Here is a 14,931-nt window from a genome sequence, read left to right as displayed (position 1 = left end):
TTGAGAATTTTTAAAATAAGTTTTTATAAATAATGTATCCAAAGATTTTTGACCCACTACATACAGTAAGAATCTTGTTAAGAAAAATATACAGATTTTGATAAGAGTTTAAATTCTGAGAGAAAGTTTAAAGCCTGATGCCAAGTCCTTAGATTGCTACTGCTTCAATTTCAAAAGACCAGTGGACAGAAATTTTAGTACACAGAACTCCACTATGCTGTAGAGTTCCTTTTTTCCTGGGTCAGCCAGCTTTATTCTGCTTCATTAACCCCTTCTTTGCTCCTTGATGGATTTTGGAATCCAGTTTCCCTGTAAGGGAGAAAAAGAAGCCTCGTTATTTATTTTTTGTATTTGCAATGCAAATCTTTCATGGCCTCTCAGGTCTTCTGGTTACTGTGTTCCTGTCACATTCAATTATCTTGCTCCAGGACTCAGACACTTTCAAACTTCAGAGTTTCATTCTGTAAGAATGAGGAAGCAGTGGGAACACTGTCCAGGGACACACAAGCATCTGCACACCAACACAATGAGCATTCACAGCAAGAATCGAAGGAGTTAGTATTTCTAATTCTGTAGTTACTGGGTGGGTGGGTGGGGGGGGGACACGTTTTCCGGAGTGTCTGATACTAAGGCAAGTTTTTAAAGAATACAAACATAATGATAAAGGAAGACATTTCACACAGTGGGAAACTCATTCCTCTGACCTGTTAACTGGCTGAGCATAATGCATGAATCTCCCTCACAGTGAGAAAAGCAATTCAATTCACTCCTTTGCTGCCTCAGACTTAATAGGGGGAGTGACTTGAAACAGTGAGGTAGAATCCACATGAATGCTTTTCTGACAAAGGGGCCCTATCACCAGCTAAGAAGGGCAAAGGTCATGGGCTGTATGACTCCTCTAAGTGTTAAAGTTAGAAAACAAGCAACATTCCTGTCCCAGGTGACCCTAATGAGAGGTATTCCACAGATGTGGTCTCCGACCTCTGACATGTCAGATCTACCAGGATAAAGGTCAGTTCAGTGGTAGCTGCCTTAAGAAATATCCATCTCAGGAAGAACTTAACCGAGTTCCTGTCTGTCTGGCCTGAGAACAGAGCTGGCAGGTGACTTTCTCCCACAAAAAGTCTTATTTAACTCAAAAGAGATGCTGATGCTGGAAAGAGAAATAGTTCAGTTCAGCCTTGGCAGTAAACAAACAAACACCAAAACAAAAGCAGCTGGGTGTACTACAGCCCTATACCCACAACCCCAGCCCCTTGCACTCTATCCTTTTCATTTGCTGCAGTAATCAGGTGCAAGAGAGCAAGCACTGGACAAGAAGTCAAGGGACCCAGGTTCCAGTCCTTCTTTGTCTGATACAAACAAGTCATCTGATCTGTCTGGACTTCAGTATCCTCATTTGTCCAACCAAGATAAGAATTCATGTCCTGACTACTGCACAAAGAGAGTGTGAAAAAAAAAAAAATTACTTCAATTTAACAAGTTTCCTCCCTGTTTTCTTAATTTTTCTCTTCTTCCTCATCTGTCCAGGGCTACACCTGCCTTTGGAATAACATTACTTCCTTTTCTGGGCTTCCTTAGAAACCATCATTTAATGAGACCCTAAATGATGTCCACAACAATCACAATGATGCTGATTTTAATTTAGGCTTTAGAAACATAGAGTATTCCCAGGGACTTAGGAGTTCTTTCATCCCCCAGGCTGCCTTGCTGGAAATCCAAACATGTGCCAGCAATCTGGCAAAAAGCCCTGTTATGAGGCAAATTTGCCTTTGTATCCCTAAGACTACCATAGTGACTGCCAAATGGTAGGTGCTCAATAAATGAATTAAAGAAAACAGGCACTGCAAATTTCAGAACCTTACTGTAAAGGTTTGGGAACTACTAAGTAACCAAAAATAGCAGATATCAGATAAACATAAGAGTCCTCATTGTAAAGGTGGTGGTACCCAGAGGTACGAAGAAGTACTGCCTCTCACTGAACTTTTTAGAACAAGTTAGGACAGAATTTAGAATTCCATCTAGGACTCCAGACTTCTAGTTCTCTGCACTGAGTAAGTTAGAAGACGCAGGTCCCAGTTTTAGTCCTCAGACTACCTATCTGTATGACCTTGAGGAAGTCACCTAGTCACTCTTGTCCTCAACTTTTTCAATACTGTGAGGAAACTGGACTACACAGCACTGAAGGCCCTTTGCAGCTCTATGATACTTTGGCCTAAAAATGAAATGTAAATGGGAATACTTTGTTTCTGAGGCAATGTGATAAAAGTGAGAAAAGCAGGAAATCTAGAGGTAGAAAGACCTGAGCAAAATACAACTTCTGTAAACCTGTTCACTCAACTATAAAATGAAAGAAGAAAAAATTTCTACTAACTTACAAAGTTGCTGAGAGGATTACAGCCAATACTAAGTGCTTTTCTGAATACGAAGCGCCATACCAAGTATTTTATATACACTAAATCATTTAATCAAAGCAATTGATTGAAATAAAATACATTCAAGTGCTTCATAAGTTCAGACGTCTCTGAAAAATTAACAGTAGTTGTATTATTTATGCTAAGGCTTGGGAGTTGTGTTTCATAGTTATGATCTCAGTTGTACTTTTAATTTGCTAAATTTACCAGCATCTCTAGGCAAGACTTTTAACTATTTCAGGCTCCTCATATTAAAAAAAAGAGAGAGACATTACTTTCTTCATATTCTCAAGGCTTTCCTGTATAAGAATATTCCAAATACTGTTTTCATAAAACTCCAGTCTGATTGTGAAAGCCCTCAAGTGAGAACAGCTCAGATAAGATCAACCCATTGGAGGAAAGCACTCAATGGTAGGCAAACTAATCTCTGGCTTCAATGATGATGTCATAAAATGGAAAACTGATAGGAGAAAGGAGATAGAAAGGAAGAAGGATTTCCAGGGCACTCCCAGGGATTCAGAAGTGTTTCATCCCCTTTTCATCCCCTAGGCTAATCTAAGAAAACCATACATGTGCCAGCAATCTGTGAGCTCCTTCCAACTAAAAACTTCGTTGCATTCCTAACATAGTGACTGCCAGTGGTGGCAATCCTTAGGTCAGCTGGGCAACGAAGGCCAGGACCTGGGGCTCCTTGCACAGAGAAGCAGTTATTGTGGATGCCCTCTGAACTCTGAGTTCTAGGTTAGCCTGTTTTTTTAAGATTTGGGATCTGGACAGTTAACTACAGTAATATAGAGTATACTCTCTTAAAAGCAGAGTGATAATGCTTAGTTTCTGTATTTCCCCAATATTTTTACATTTAGTACGCACAGCATTTCAGTGTTAAACCACATCCTCAATCATGGTGCCTAAAAGAAAATCAAATGCATATGCAGCAGATGGGGGAGAAGTTAAAAGGGAAAAAACTATTTGCCATCAATCGATAGAACTCTCATAGGGATTTTTCACAAGCTTTGCATATGATATAAGGCAGAATTTGCATAAATTTAAAGCATGTAGTTCATTTAAAGTAAAAAATTTCCTTCATCTCTTTGAGCATTCAACCTACATATTCTACTATACTTAACTGTTTTGCATTTCTTAATTTGAGCAGACACATAGCCAAGTGATTTCATATTGTGCACTGTTTTGTGAATTATTTTAACTTCAAGAAGCACAATTATCCTCAGGTCAAGCAAACTCAAGTTTACATGTCCAAATAAATAAATAAAAATATATGCTTTTAATTTAAACCATACACACACACACACACACACACACACAATACAACATGTAAATAAGTTATATTGTAGAAGTTTATTTGCAAGTCAGAAGTTTGCAACTTAAGATAAATTTCTCATAGAACTAATCTATGAAGAGTGGCTAAATTCCTAAGCTATCACACAAGAAAAAATATTTAAGGCACAGAATTGTAACTGGACTACTAATATTATTAATACCATGGAAGTTAACCACTTCATGTAACAATATGCTAAGAAGAAAATGTGAAGCATTCCAAATTAAGAGCCAAGTATGTATTTTTCCCTATGGCAGTGGGATTAAGGACTTTTCCAGCTGTGAACTACTGGAGGTGGGCCTCTATGGCCTAAGGGAAGGAAGTTCAGACAAAGTGTTAAGCTTTTTAAAGATAGTAAAGATGAATGAAGGATCAAGGAATGAAGACTTGGAGGGAATGAAAACTTTACACCAGACTAAATCCTCCGGCTTGCTCCCTCTCAACAGAAAATTTTTTTCTGAAACACGGGGATTGGTCATTCTATTCTTGCCCCACACCCCACTCACCCCCTTCACCTACTGTTTCTGACCCATGTTTTACCTTGCCTGGTCTACCATGGGAAAAGCTGCAGTCTCAGAGTTTTTTCCAGCCCTGCTGTCCCTGAAGCACACAGCCCATTTTGGCTTTTTTAAAGCTTTTAACCAATAGAAGCAACAGGGAAAAGCTTTCTCTTAAGATTACCACTCACTCCAACCCCTATTAAACCTTGAGGATAAAAACCAAGGTCATATATGTGCTGAAGGTGAGTCTCTGAGATGAGAAAGTGCTGAAGTATAACATTTCAGAGAAATATATAAACTCTGTTTCCACAGAACATTTTCTCACAAGAGTTTAAGCAGCAGATGAGAACCAAGATAGGGAGGAAGCTCTGAAAAGGTAACTGGAACTAAAGATCAAACAGCAGTGGGTCTGGGGGAGAAGGCTGACCACCAGTGTTGCCCTCAGGGCCTACGGGAAGGCAAGAACAGAGTAGAGTAGGAAGGGGTATAATTTCACAACTTAAAAAGGAGAAAAAAAGGAAGATTTAAATCCTAAATAGTTAAGAAGAAAGAAAAAGAATTTCCAGGGCCGTTTGGCTAACAGTGCAGGTAAAGTATGTAGTAAATAATCTGTGTAAGTCAACGGCAACTTATGTTCAGATTTTCTGACTTGCAGGAAATCTCAAGAATGTATTTCATAAATCATCAGAGTTGCCTGAATTTTGGAGTGAATATACATTCATATAAATTCATACTCCAAGCATTTCATTTTGTGCCCCAAAGCAGTATTATCCATTGTGTAGTCAGCTAACCAAGAGCATTACTAATACTTGAGAGAGGGCCCAGGAATCTGTGTTTTAACAGCTCTGTAGGTGATTTTTATTTATACTACCCTCTGAGAATTACTTCTCCATAGAACAGATTTATAAAATAGTTGGTCCCCAGGCACAAAGTTTTTCCAGTAGTCATGTATGGATGTGAGAGTTGGACTATAAAGAAAACTGAGCGCCGAAAAATTGGTGCTTTTGAAATGCAGTGTTGAAGACTCTTGAGAGTCCCTTGGACTGCAAGGAGATCCAACCAGCTCATCCTAAAGGAGATCAGTCCTGGGTGTTCATTGGAAGGACTGATGTTGAAGCTGAAACTCCAATACTTTGGCCACTTTATGCAAAGAGCTGACTCATTTGAAAAGACCCTGATGATGGGAAGGATTGAAGGCAGGAGGAGAAGGGGACGACAGAGGATGAGATGGTTGAATGGCATCACCGACTCAATGGATATGAGTTTGGGTAAACTCCGGGAGTTGGTGCTGGACAGGGAGGCCTGGCGTGCTGTGGTTCATGGGGTCGCAAAGAGTTGGACACGACTGAGCGACTGAACTGAACTGAACTGAGGCACAAGGTCAGGTATCCCTGTGCACAGCTGACAACAATGCATGCCCTAGGAGCAGCCAATTCACACAATGGGAAAGCAATGTCACAAAGGCACAGAACAGTAACTGACATAAGCAAGCAAATGGGAGAGCTGTTCATGCTGTGTTTAAAAGTAAGTAAGAAAGAGAGAACACCATTCTGCATTTCTTGAGATTGCTTGGAAACAGAAGAACCTGGTGTATGACTAAACAGAGAAGTTGGGAGTTGAAGATGGGGTGGAAGTGGAAAGAATAAAGTCATAAGCACTTCCTAAAGAGTGAACATGCAAAGGGTACCATAATCACAAACACATAAAAGCAAACATTACAGAAAAGAAAACCATCAAGAGGTTTCAAAAAGAGGATGAAAAGCAAGAGGGCTAGAGCAGACCTCTGGGACCAGTAATCAAAGCAATAGTGGGAAGTGGTACCTCCAAAAAGTTAAGTCTTATTCTTGGATTGAATACTGAGGAACAACGGATAAGAACAGTACAGTGGGGCAAATGTACTCTTTTGGCTTACAAGTAGTATTTTAAAGGTAATGGGGTCCTAACTGGAAGTTTAGAGTGATTCACTCATATACCAATAATTGTGGATCAAGGTATGCTTCAGGAAGGCTATACTGTAGTTAACCTAACACTAAAGTTATTGACAAAAAGAATTTTTTTAATTAACAGTAACTTTAATATTAAACAGTTGATTAACAGTGTTGTGTTAGTTTCAGGAATATGATAAATAGAATTTTTCTAATTCTTCAAGTATTTGAGATGATATGGAACAGGATAAAAAGAGAAAAAAATTTTAAGCTAAACAAGTGAGATTCAAGATAAAAAGAAAAAAAAATAGACCATCGAAGCTTGTGACTTACAGATTTTTGGATTTCCTTTAATAGGAAACTTCACAATCATTTCCTGGGGATTTGTGCAGATGAAAACAAATGGAGAATCAGATTCTTCTTGACTTATGTCTGGATACTGCAAAATATAAAAATTAAAAGTTCAGGCCAGTTGGGACAAACTGAATTTCCAGGTCATCAAAGGATGTCCCAGAATCCACCTCAACATTCTGATGGTAATACTCTCCATTACATAGCCAGGTAAAGACAATAATGCTCAGCAAGCAAGAACAAACCTTCCACTTTCCCCCGAGCTTTACCACAGTATTCTTAAACAGTCTTTTTTGCCCACCATTTGTGACTTCCTATAATGGAAACAACTTCTTAAAAAAAGATGTCTGACGTCTTTCCAGAGAATCAAAACTGACTAATCTTTCAATATAGGCAACTGTGAATTGGGAGATTCAGAGGTCTCCTGTAGGAACATCAGGCACCCACCTCCAGATTCAGCTCAAGTCAAACACTGGAAGGTTTAAGAAAAATAGAACATTTGTGGAAATTCTGCCAGAAATGATCAACAGGGCCCTTCTCTCACTAAAGGGAAGGAAGATGATTCATTCTGAAAGGTATGAACATGCCAAAGTTGTTTTGCTGGATGCATTCCAGACTCACTTAGGGTGAAAAGGTAACGGTAGAGCAATTCTGAAAATAATTTAGAAGCTTCCTTTGGCGCTCCTATCACAAAACGTATCTGTGTGAATACTTAGGACTTTTATTCCTTCTGCAAAGACAGACACAGAAACTAGAGTAAGAATATCGGCCACACAATAACAACTTAAGGAACAAGTGGGTGTTGGCAGAAAAGTGCTCTCCAGCAATGTGCAACTGACTTGGTATTTCAACATTTCCTATCTTGGGATGTCTTGTGTTTAGTATGTTCGATAAATACGACTCTAAAGCTGACTATGGCCATGGGTCAGACTTCATTACCAAAGCAGCCTTTCTCCTGGTAATGAGAAACCGTGAAATTATTTTCTACTCTTATTTACCTGCTAAGATGTATCCTGTAAAGATCTAAGGCTCTAAAGTAAAAATGGAGGTTTCAGTGAAATAAGGAAGAAAATACAAATGTCGGGATTTCCCTGGTGGTCCAGAGGTTAAGAATCCGCCTGCTTATGCAGGGGACACAGGTTCAATTCCTGGTGTGGGAAGATTCCACATGTTATGGGGCAACTAAGCCACTGAGCCACAATTACTTAGACCGTGTGCCCTAGAGTCTATGCGCCACAACAAGAGAAGTGACCATGATGTGAAGCCCATGCAAGGCAACTAGAGTAGCCCCTCCTCGCTGCAACTAGAGAAAATCCTCGCACAGCAACCAAGGCCCAGAGCAGTCAATAAATATATAAAATGCATTAAAAAAAATGAAGATGGAAGGAGAAACTTTCTTTTTTCCTTATCCTTTGGATGGGGCCCAGCTGTTACTGTTGAGGTGCTTTGGCACAAATAAAACCAGAGGCTGCCATCAAGATCTTTAAACCTAATTCTACAGATGCCAAAGTAGCAACAGTCACAATTCACATCTCTTCGCTTTTCCTGCTCGCTCTTCTCTGTGTCTGAGAGAGAGCTGAGGCAGAGGACAAACCTGTCAGGACTTTACAGCTCTGCTTTTCCAAAACGACAAGCCATTTCACTCCTCTTTCTTCCGCATCAATAAATGTTCTCTCTCTACTGGATCAATCCCGTTAACAAACACATTTTCTATAATGTCTGTCATAAAACAAAAACTCCCCAGATCCCACATTCTCCTTCAGCTACTGCCCCATTTTCAGGTTCCCCTCACAACAAAATTCATTAAAAGATTATCTATACATTTTGCCTCAAATTCCTCTGTTTTTTCTTGAAGTCACTATGAAGAGGCTTTTCTTCCATCATTCCACCAGAACAGTTCTTCTGAAGGTCATCTTTCATTTCCATGCTGCCAAATAAATTCTACTTCTAGGTATACTCTAAAGAATTGAAAGCAGGGATTCAGATATTTGTACACCAATGTTCAAAGCAGCATTACTGACAATAGTCAGTAGTTTCCACAATCCAAATGTCTAACAATAGACAGATTAAACAAAATATGGCATATACATACAATGGAATACTATTCAGCCTTTAGAACGAATGGAATTCTGATACATGCTACACCATGAATGAACCTAGAAAAATTATGCTAAGTAAAATAAACCATACACAAAAGGACAAATATTCTGAGTCTACTTATGTGAGGTGCTTAGAATAGACAAGTTTGGAAGTTCCCTGAAGTCCAGTGGTTAGGACTTGGTGCTTTCACTGCTAGGGCCCGGGGTTCAATCCCTGATCAGGGAACTAAGATCCTGCAAGCTGAGCTGCACAGCCAAAAAAAAAAAAAAAGATAAACTCATAGAGAAAGAAAGTACAATAGAGGTTACTAGGGGCTGGGGTAGGGGGGTGTGGAGTACAGAGGAATTACTGTTTAATGAGTACGGAGTTCCTGTCTGAGATGATGAAAAGTTCTAGACATGGATGGCTGTACAACACTGTGAATATACTTAACACCTCTGAACTGTATGGTTAAAAATGGTTAAGTTTATATTATGTATATTTACCACAATAAAAATAAATTTTTTTAAAAAAATCAAGGTCCTAGATTTTCTTTCCAAACCTGCTCCTCTCTCATTCATCTCCCTTTAAAACGGCTAATCTTTCCAGTTGTTCAGGTCAAGAACCCCATAACCAACCCTCAGTGAATCCTGTTAACTCCACTTTCGAAAGATACCCAATATTCCACCATTTCCTAAGACGCCCACTGCTACTGCCCTGGTCCAGGCTGCCACAATGTCTCCCTGGATTTGACAGCCTCCTCATCCACCTGTCTGTTTCTGCCCTTAACCTTTCCCTTGTCTATTCACATCACAGCAGTCTGCGCTATTTCTTAAACATATTCAATATATCGGATCAAGTTACTCCAAAGTTTAAAACTCTCCAAAGGCTTTTCGTCTCAGTCAGAATAAAAGACTAAGTCCTGACTATGACGTACAGGTCCCCACTATGACCAACAGGTGCCCAGACAATCTGGCCCCCGCTTCCTCTCTGATGCCTTCTCCTACTACTCTCCCCTACTTTCCACTCCAGCTGTACAGGGTTCCTTGTTCCTGCCTCTGGACGTCTGTGCTAGCTTACCCCTCTTTCTGGGATGCTTTCCCTGCTCGGTATCTACCTGGTTTCTTCTTTCTTTCTTCAGAACTTTGTTTAAATGTCAACTTCGTAGTGGGTCTTCTGGCATTCTTAGCCCCCATCTCTTTATTTTTTCTCTACAGCACTTACCATCATAAATGGCAACCTACTCCAGTATTCTTGCCTGGAAAATCCCATGGACAAAGGGGCCTGGAGGGCTACAGTTCATGAAGTCACAAGAGTTGGACATGATTTAGTGACTAAACCACTGCCAATTCACTTATTTAAATTTTTTAAATTTGGACTTTCCTTACTAGGATAAAAGCTCCAAGAAGGCAAGGATCCTTGTTTTACTTACTCCTTGGCACCTGGAATCATGCCTGGCACATGGTAGGCAATTAATAAATATTTGTTGGATGAAAAAAAACAAAAAAATTTGCCAACCTGTGCTTTTAGGTTATCTTAACCATGTTAAATACATACATGCTGGGAACTGTACACTCTTAGGACTAAACTCTGGCTAAAAGCAAGTATTAGTTTATAATCTGTTATTCCTCAAGCTAAATTAGAACTTTTGTGTCTTGGGAAGTATCCAGTAAGGCCCTATGTTTAATAAAAACTACCCTGACATATATTAACAAAGTCAGAAAATGCCAAATAATGGGGAAAATGATGGATAAATGAAATTATAGAACAAGTGGTTCTCTGGACCCATTCATGCCTTCTAATAAAGATAAACACCAAAATTAACTTTCCCAATTAAATCTAAGTCCAAGTTTCATGTGAATATTCCTGTTCCCAAGTTCTATTACTAAACTTCAGGAGGCTTACAAGAAACAGAGCTAAAGAGCAAAGAAGCCTACGGGAATAAAGAAAAGTAAGGCCTATGTGTTGGAAGAAGGGATTATTTTTTATGGTAAAATGCATTAAAGCAAAGCCAACTTGGCAGACCCTGTACCTGCAGAAATGTATAATCTCTGAAACTGAGTCTGGGACACTAATAGACCACATTAAACACCAAAAAGTCAGAGACTTGCAAGAAAGAGAGTTTTGGTTTGAGAGTCAAAAGACTAAAATGCAGCTGACCTAGAGAAAGAGCAAATTAAGAAAAAGAAGGTTCATATTTGTGAAGAACGTAAATAAACTCTCAATGTCATATCCAATTTAGAGAGGGTATTAGATTAAGGGTCATTGAGATAGTGCAATAGACAGGCTACGGAATGAGGGTTATAAGACCAAGCAATTCAAAGCAACCATTTACATTCAGTAACAGGCTCCTCAGGACACTGCTGCTGTTCCTGCCTTCACCAACATGACTCCTATCACCTGGTTTCCAGCCTTAGGAGCGGGGGAGGTAGGCTTACTCTTCTTTCATGCCTCATAAGTTTCATAGCTAACATAACAGGTAATTAACTACTAAACAGCCGTTTTCTTCTCCTCTCCAGAGGGAAACTGTTGACCAGCCATCTAGAAAACATTTCTCTTGCCATTTTCATAAGAGGGGAAAAAAAAAAAAGTTTAGTGACTCTTGGCAACCACTACAGTCTCAGAGCCAAGTGGGCATTTTCACCAATTCCACAAGCCTCCATTTAATCCTTGTACTGAAATGATCAGAAAGTCCTACACGGTGTCACTCTTCCCAACAAACCCCCAGATGACCCACATGTAAATCTTACACCTGTCTCCAAGGACTAACAGCTAAAGGAAACAGTTAAGAAGAAACTCATTGACAAAGAACGTATGTTTGCTGGAGGTTTTCTTGGTTTGAACTTTGGGGAACTAGATAGGACATGAAATCAGGCTCTGAAATCTAGTTAGCTGAAAGCCAACTCCAAGAAGATTGAGGTGATAATACTCAGAAAGAGAGAAGGAAATGAGTCTGATAAAAAGACCACAAGCACAACAGATCCAAAGAAGTATATCCTGAAAGCAACTGTGTTCTCTGATAAACAGCCCTCATTAAAAAAAAAAAAAAAAGTTGTTCTCATTTTCCTTCAAAGCAATTCAAGGTGTTCACAGGATAAGTAGTACCCTGGGCCCCACTGTACTGGAGGATAAGCGTTTTCTCACATCAGAGTTAACATATTGATCATGATACTTTGATGAGATGACTACTGCATATTTGACTGGAGTTGGATAAAGATCATGCCAACTGTCCCTAAGTGGGACAGCTGAACTCATGTACCAGTACCCAATGCAAATCATGTGCCTAATACCAAATACAAGGGGTTCCAGCTCAATGCCACAGAGACCATTCATATTTGCGCCAATTGGGAGGAATAAGGATAGGTGATAGTCAGCTTGGAGTTTTTCAGACACTTGTGGAGGATGATCTGGCTAAGGCCACACAGCACTGGTATCCTGGTCCCTTCCTTGTTTGTTGTTTGGTCACTAAGTTGTGTCCAACTCTTTGCAACCCCATAGACTGAAGCCCGCCAGGTCCCTCTGTCCATGGGATTCTCCAGGCAAGAATACTGGAGTGGGTTGCCGTTGAAATTCCCAGTGTGACTTTCTGTGCCCTTGTGAATCCTATCTATACTGGAACCTCTACACACAAGAGAACAGAAGGACTTATGTTTTCTCTAAAATTAACCTCATAGCTTTTCTGCCCTGATTCTTCAAGACCAAAATGAAAATCATCCATTCGTAACAATTATTGTTGGTCTTAATTTTCATAGAGCAGGCTTTCACTCTAACTAGTAAGAACCAAAAGAAAATTGCTCTTAATCCCAAGTGGCTAAGTAGTAAAGAATCCACCTGCCAAGGTTCAATCCCTGGGTCAGGAAGATCCCCTGACCCAGGAGGAGGAAATGGCAACCCACTCCAGTATTCTTGCCTGGAAAATATCATGGATGAAGGCATGAAATCCCATAGACAGAGGAGCCTGGCAGGCTACAGTCTGTGGGGTCACAAAGAGTCAGACATGACTGAGCATGCATGCAAAGATACTACATTGTAAGGCCCTTAACCATTCAAATCTACCCTAATATCTCAGAATGCTAGGACTCCTCTTGTTTTAAGGGCTCTGCCGACTTTATATTTTTATCTCCCAATGGCTGGTCTGACTCAACTGAGAACAATTACTGAGGCAGAGTTCACAGAATCCTTTGACATGAGTTGACATATCAAGGTAAGATCATTATCAAGTAATATAGTGTTATTAACAGCAACAATACCCCTTTATCAAATAAAGGGAGTTTTGTCTTTTAGAACAAAACAGATTAAAATATTTTAAACAATCCAAATGAAAAATCACAGAAAAAGTGATTTTTGTACGGCTCTAAATTTTTGTACTACTGATTTTTGTATTATGTGCACAGATCACATACTACAGAACCTCTCTCCTTCATGGCTACAATATAGGTTTCCTTTGCTACAGCTCCTTTATTTTAAAAAGTCATTTTTCAGGGACTTCCTTGGTGGTTCAGTGGACAAGACTTCATGCTCCCAATGCAGTGGGCCTGGGTTCAATTCCTAATCTGGGAACTAAGATCTCACATAAGGCAGCTAAGCCCATGCACTCTAGAAAAGCCCGGGCACTGCAACAAAAACCCAGCACAGCCAAAATAAATCATAAAAATTAAATAAATAAAAAGTCATTTTCCTTAAAAGAAAATTCTTTTCTTCTGTACACTTCCCTGGTGGCTCAGAGGTTAAAGCGTCTGCCTGCAATGCTGGAGACCTGGGTTCAATCCCTGGGTAGGGAAGATCCCCTGGAGAAGGAAATGGCAACCCACTCCAGAACTCTTGCCTGGAAAATGCCATGAATGAAGGTGCCTGGCAGGCTAGAGTCAATGGGATCACAAACAGTCATACACGACTTAGCAACTTCACTTCTCATGTATAACCCATGCAGACTAATGGAACTACCATTTACCCCTCACCACAGCTAGAAACCAAAATCTAACCTGGACTTCTTTCTCTCACCCTTCACAGCCAATCAAATCACCAAGTCCTATAGACTTTATCTTCTAAACATTCCAATCATCTGGTCCTTTTTTTTCCAACTTGGCAGCTGGAGCTTTGCTGCTGGCCTCCATCATGCCTCCACCTGGAAAATCATGATAATTTCCTAAATTATCTACTTGTTTTCAGCTTGCCCCATCTAGTCCATTCCTTCCCACTTCTGTCAAAACAATTTTTCTAAAGTGTCTTCAGAATACTAAATTCCCTCACATGGCATTTAAGGCTTCTCATTTACCAACCCCTCAATTACCTGCCCCTCAATTTATTGTTATCACTTTAAGTGAACACCTACCATACACCAGGCTATATGCAAGGGCACTGGAGATAACAAGGTTAGACACAAATAGTGATCTAAAGGAACTACATGTGAATATATAATTATAGGAGAAAAAAAAAGGTTAAAGATGTAAATAGAAATATGAACACAGGAGCCCAGAGAAAGATGCAATTAACCCTGTCAGGGAGGAAATAGGCTGAGGTCAGGAAAGACTCTACAGGAGGTAATGAACAAAGAACTCTTTGCTCTTTCAAAGATTGAACAGAACTCTCATGATGGACATAAGCATGAAGATATAGGATGGTACGTTGAAGAAGATATAAATTCTGCTCTCTTCAAGGATCACCTTTTTTAGATTTCTTAACCCTCCCCACCTGCCTCCAAGTCAAGGTGAGTTAGGAGTTAGATTTCCTCCTTTATGTATTCCTTTGGACATATGATCATTATCATGGTTGGGTTTTCTTGTCACAGTCTCTTCCAGCAGACTTAAAAGATCAAGAGAAGATGGACTATCTTATTAAAACTCTGGATTCTTAATGTGCACAGTGCCTGCACATGACACAGTGGTCAATAAATGCTTGTTGAATGTGTGATTATATAATATTTTGAGCAATAAAATCTTAAATTAGAAGATAATTTGCCCCTTGATTCATACAGTATACTCGACAAATTAAGAAGCCTTTCAACAGACTGAAGAAAGACAGCAAGATTGTAAAGTTACAGCAGATTCCTTCTAGATCAAACAGACTGCTTTCTCTCTAAGCCTGGGTGGTGGTGGTAGTGTTGCTGTTCAGTTGCAAGTCATGTCTGACTCTTGAGACCCCATGGACTGTAGCCCACCAGGCTTCTCCAGCGATTGGATTTCTCAGTAAGAATACTGGAGTGGACTGCCATTTCTTTCTCTGGGGGATCCTCCCAACCCAAGAATTGAATTTGCATTTCTTGCATTGGCAGGTGGACTCTTTACCACTGAGCCGCCAGGGAAGTCAGAGTTTACATACAGGTAAAA

The 14,931-nt window shown here is 39.8% G+C and overlaps 1 protein-coding gene across 12 annotated transcripts in view; it reads right to left on the bottom strand.

Moving 5' to 3' along the window:
* Positions 1-14,931, bottom strand: part of TRIP4 (thyroid hormone receptor interactor 4) — a 54,225-nt gene continuing 39,294 nt past the window's right edge. For 6 of the 12 annotated variants that reach the window (XR_006542835.1, XR_006542837.1, XR_006542836.1 and 3 more), the window contains one exon: positions 6,518-6,614. Coding sequence is in view for 1 of the 12 variants with exons in the window: in XM_006043990.3 (XP_006044052.1) it covers positions 242-309; positions 6,509-6,614 (174 nt within the window). In the remaining 11 variants the exon portion in view is untranslated. Of the gene's footprint in view, positions 310-6,508; positions 6,615-8,347; positions 8,485-13,587; positions 13,731-14,931 lie in introns of those variants that run through there. The other 6 variants (XR_006542831.1, XR_326298.3, XR_006542834.1 and 3 more) reach the window with 3 other exon arrangements.

The sequence above is a fragment of the Bubalus bubalis genome, chromosome 11 (genome assembly GCF_019923935.1).
Source record: "Bubalus bubalis isolate 160015118507 breed Murrah chromosome 11, NDDB_SH_1, whole genome shotgun sequence".
Lineage (NCBI taxonomy): Eukaryota > Metazoa > Chordata > Mammalia > Artiodactyla > Bovidae > Bubalus > Bubalus bubalis.
Note: the sequence above shows the minus strand (reverse complement) of the source record. Positions and strands in the feature narration are given on the sequence as shown.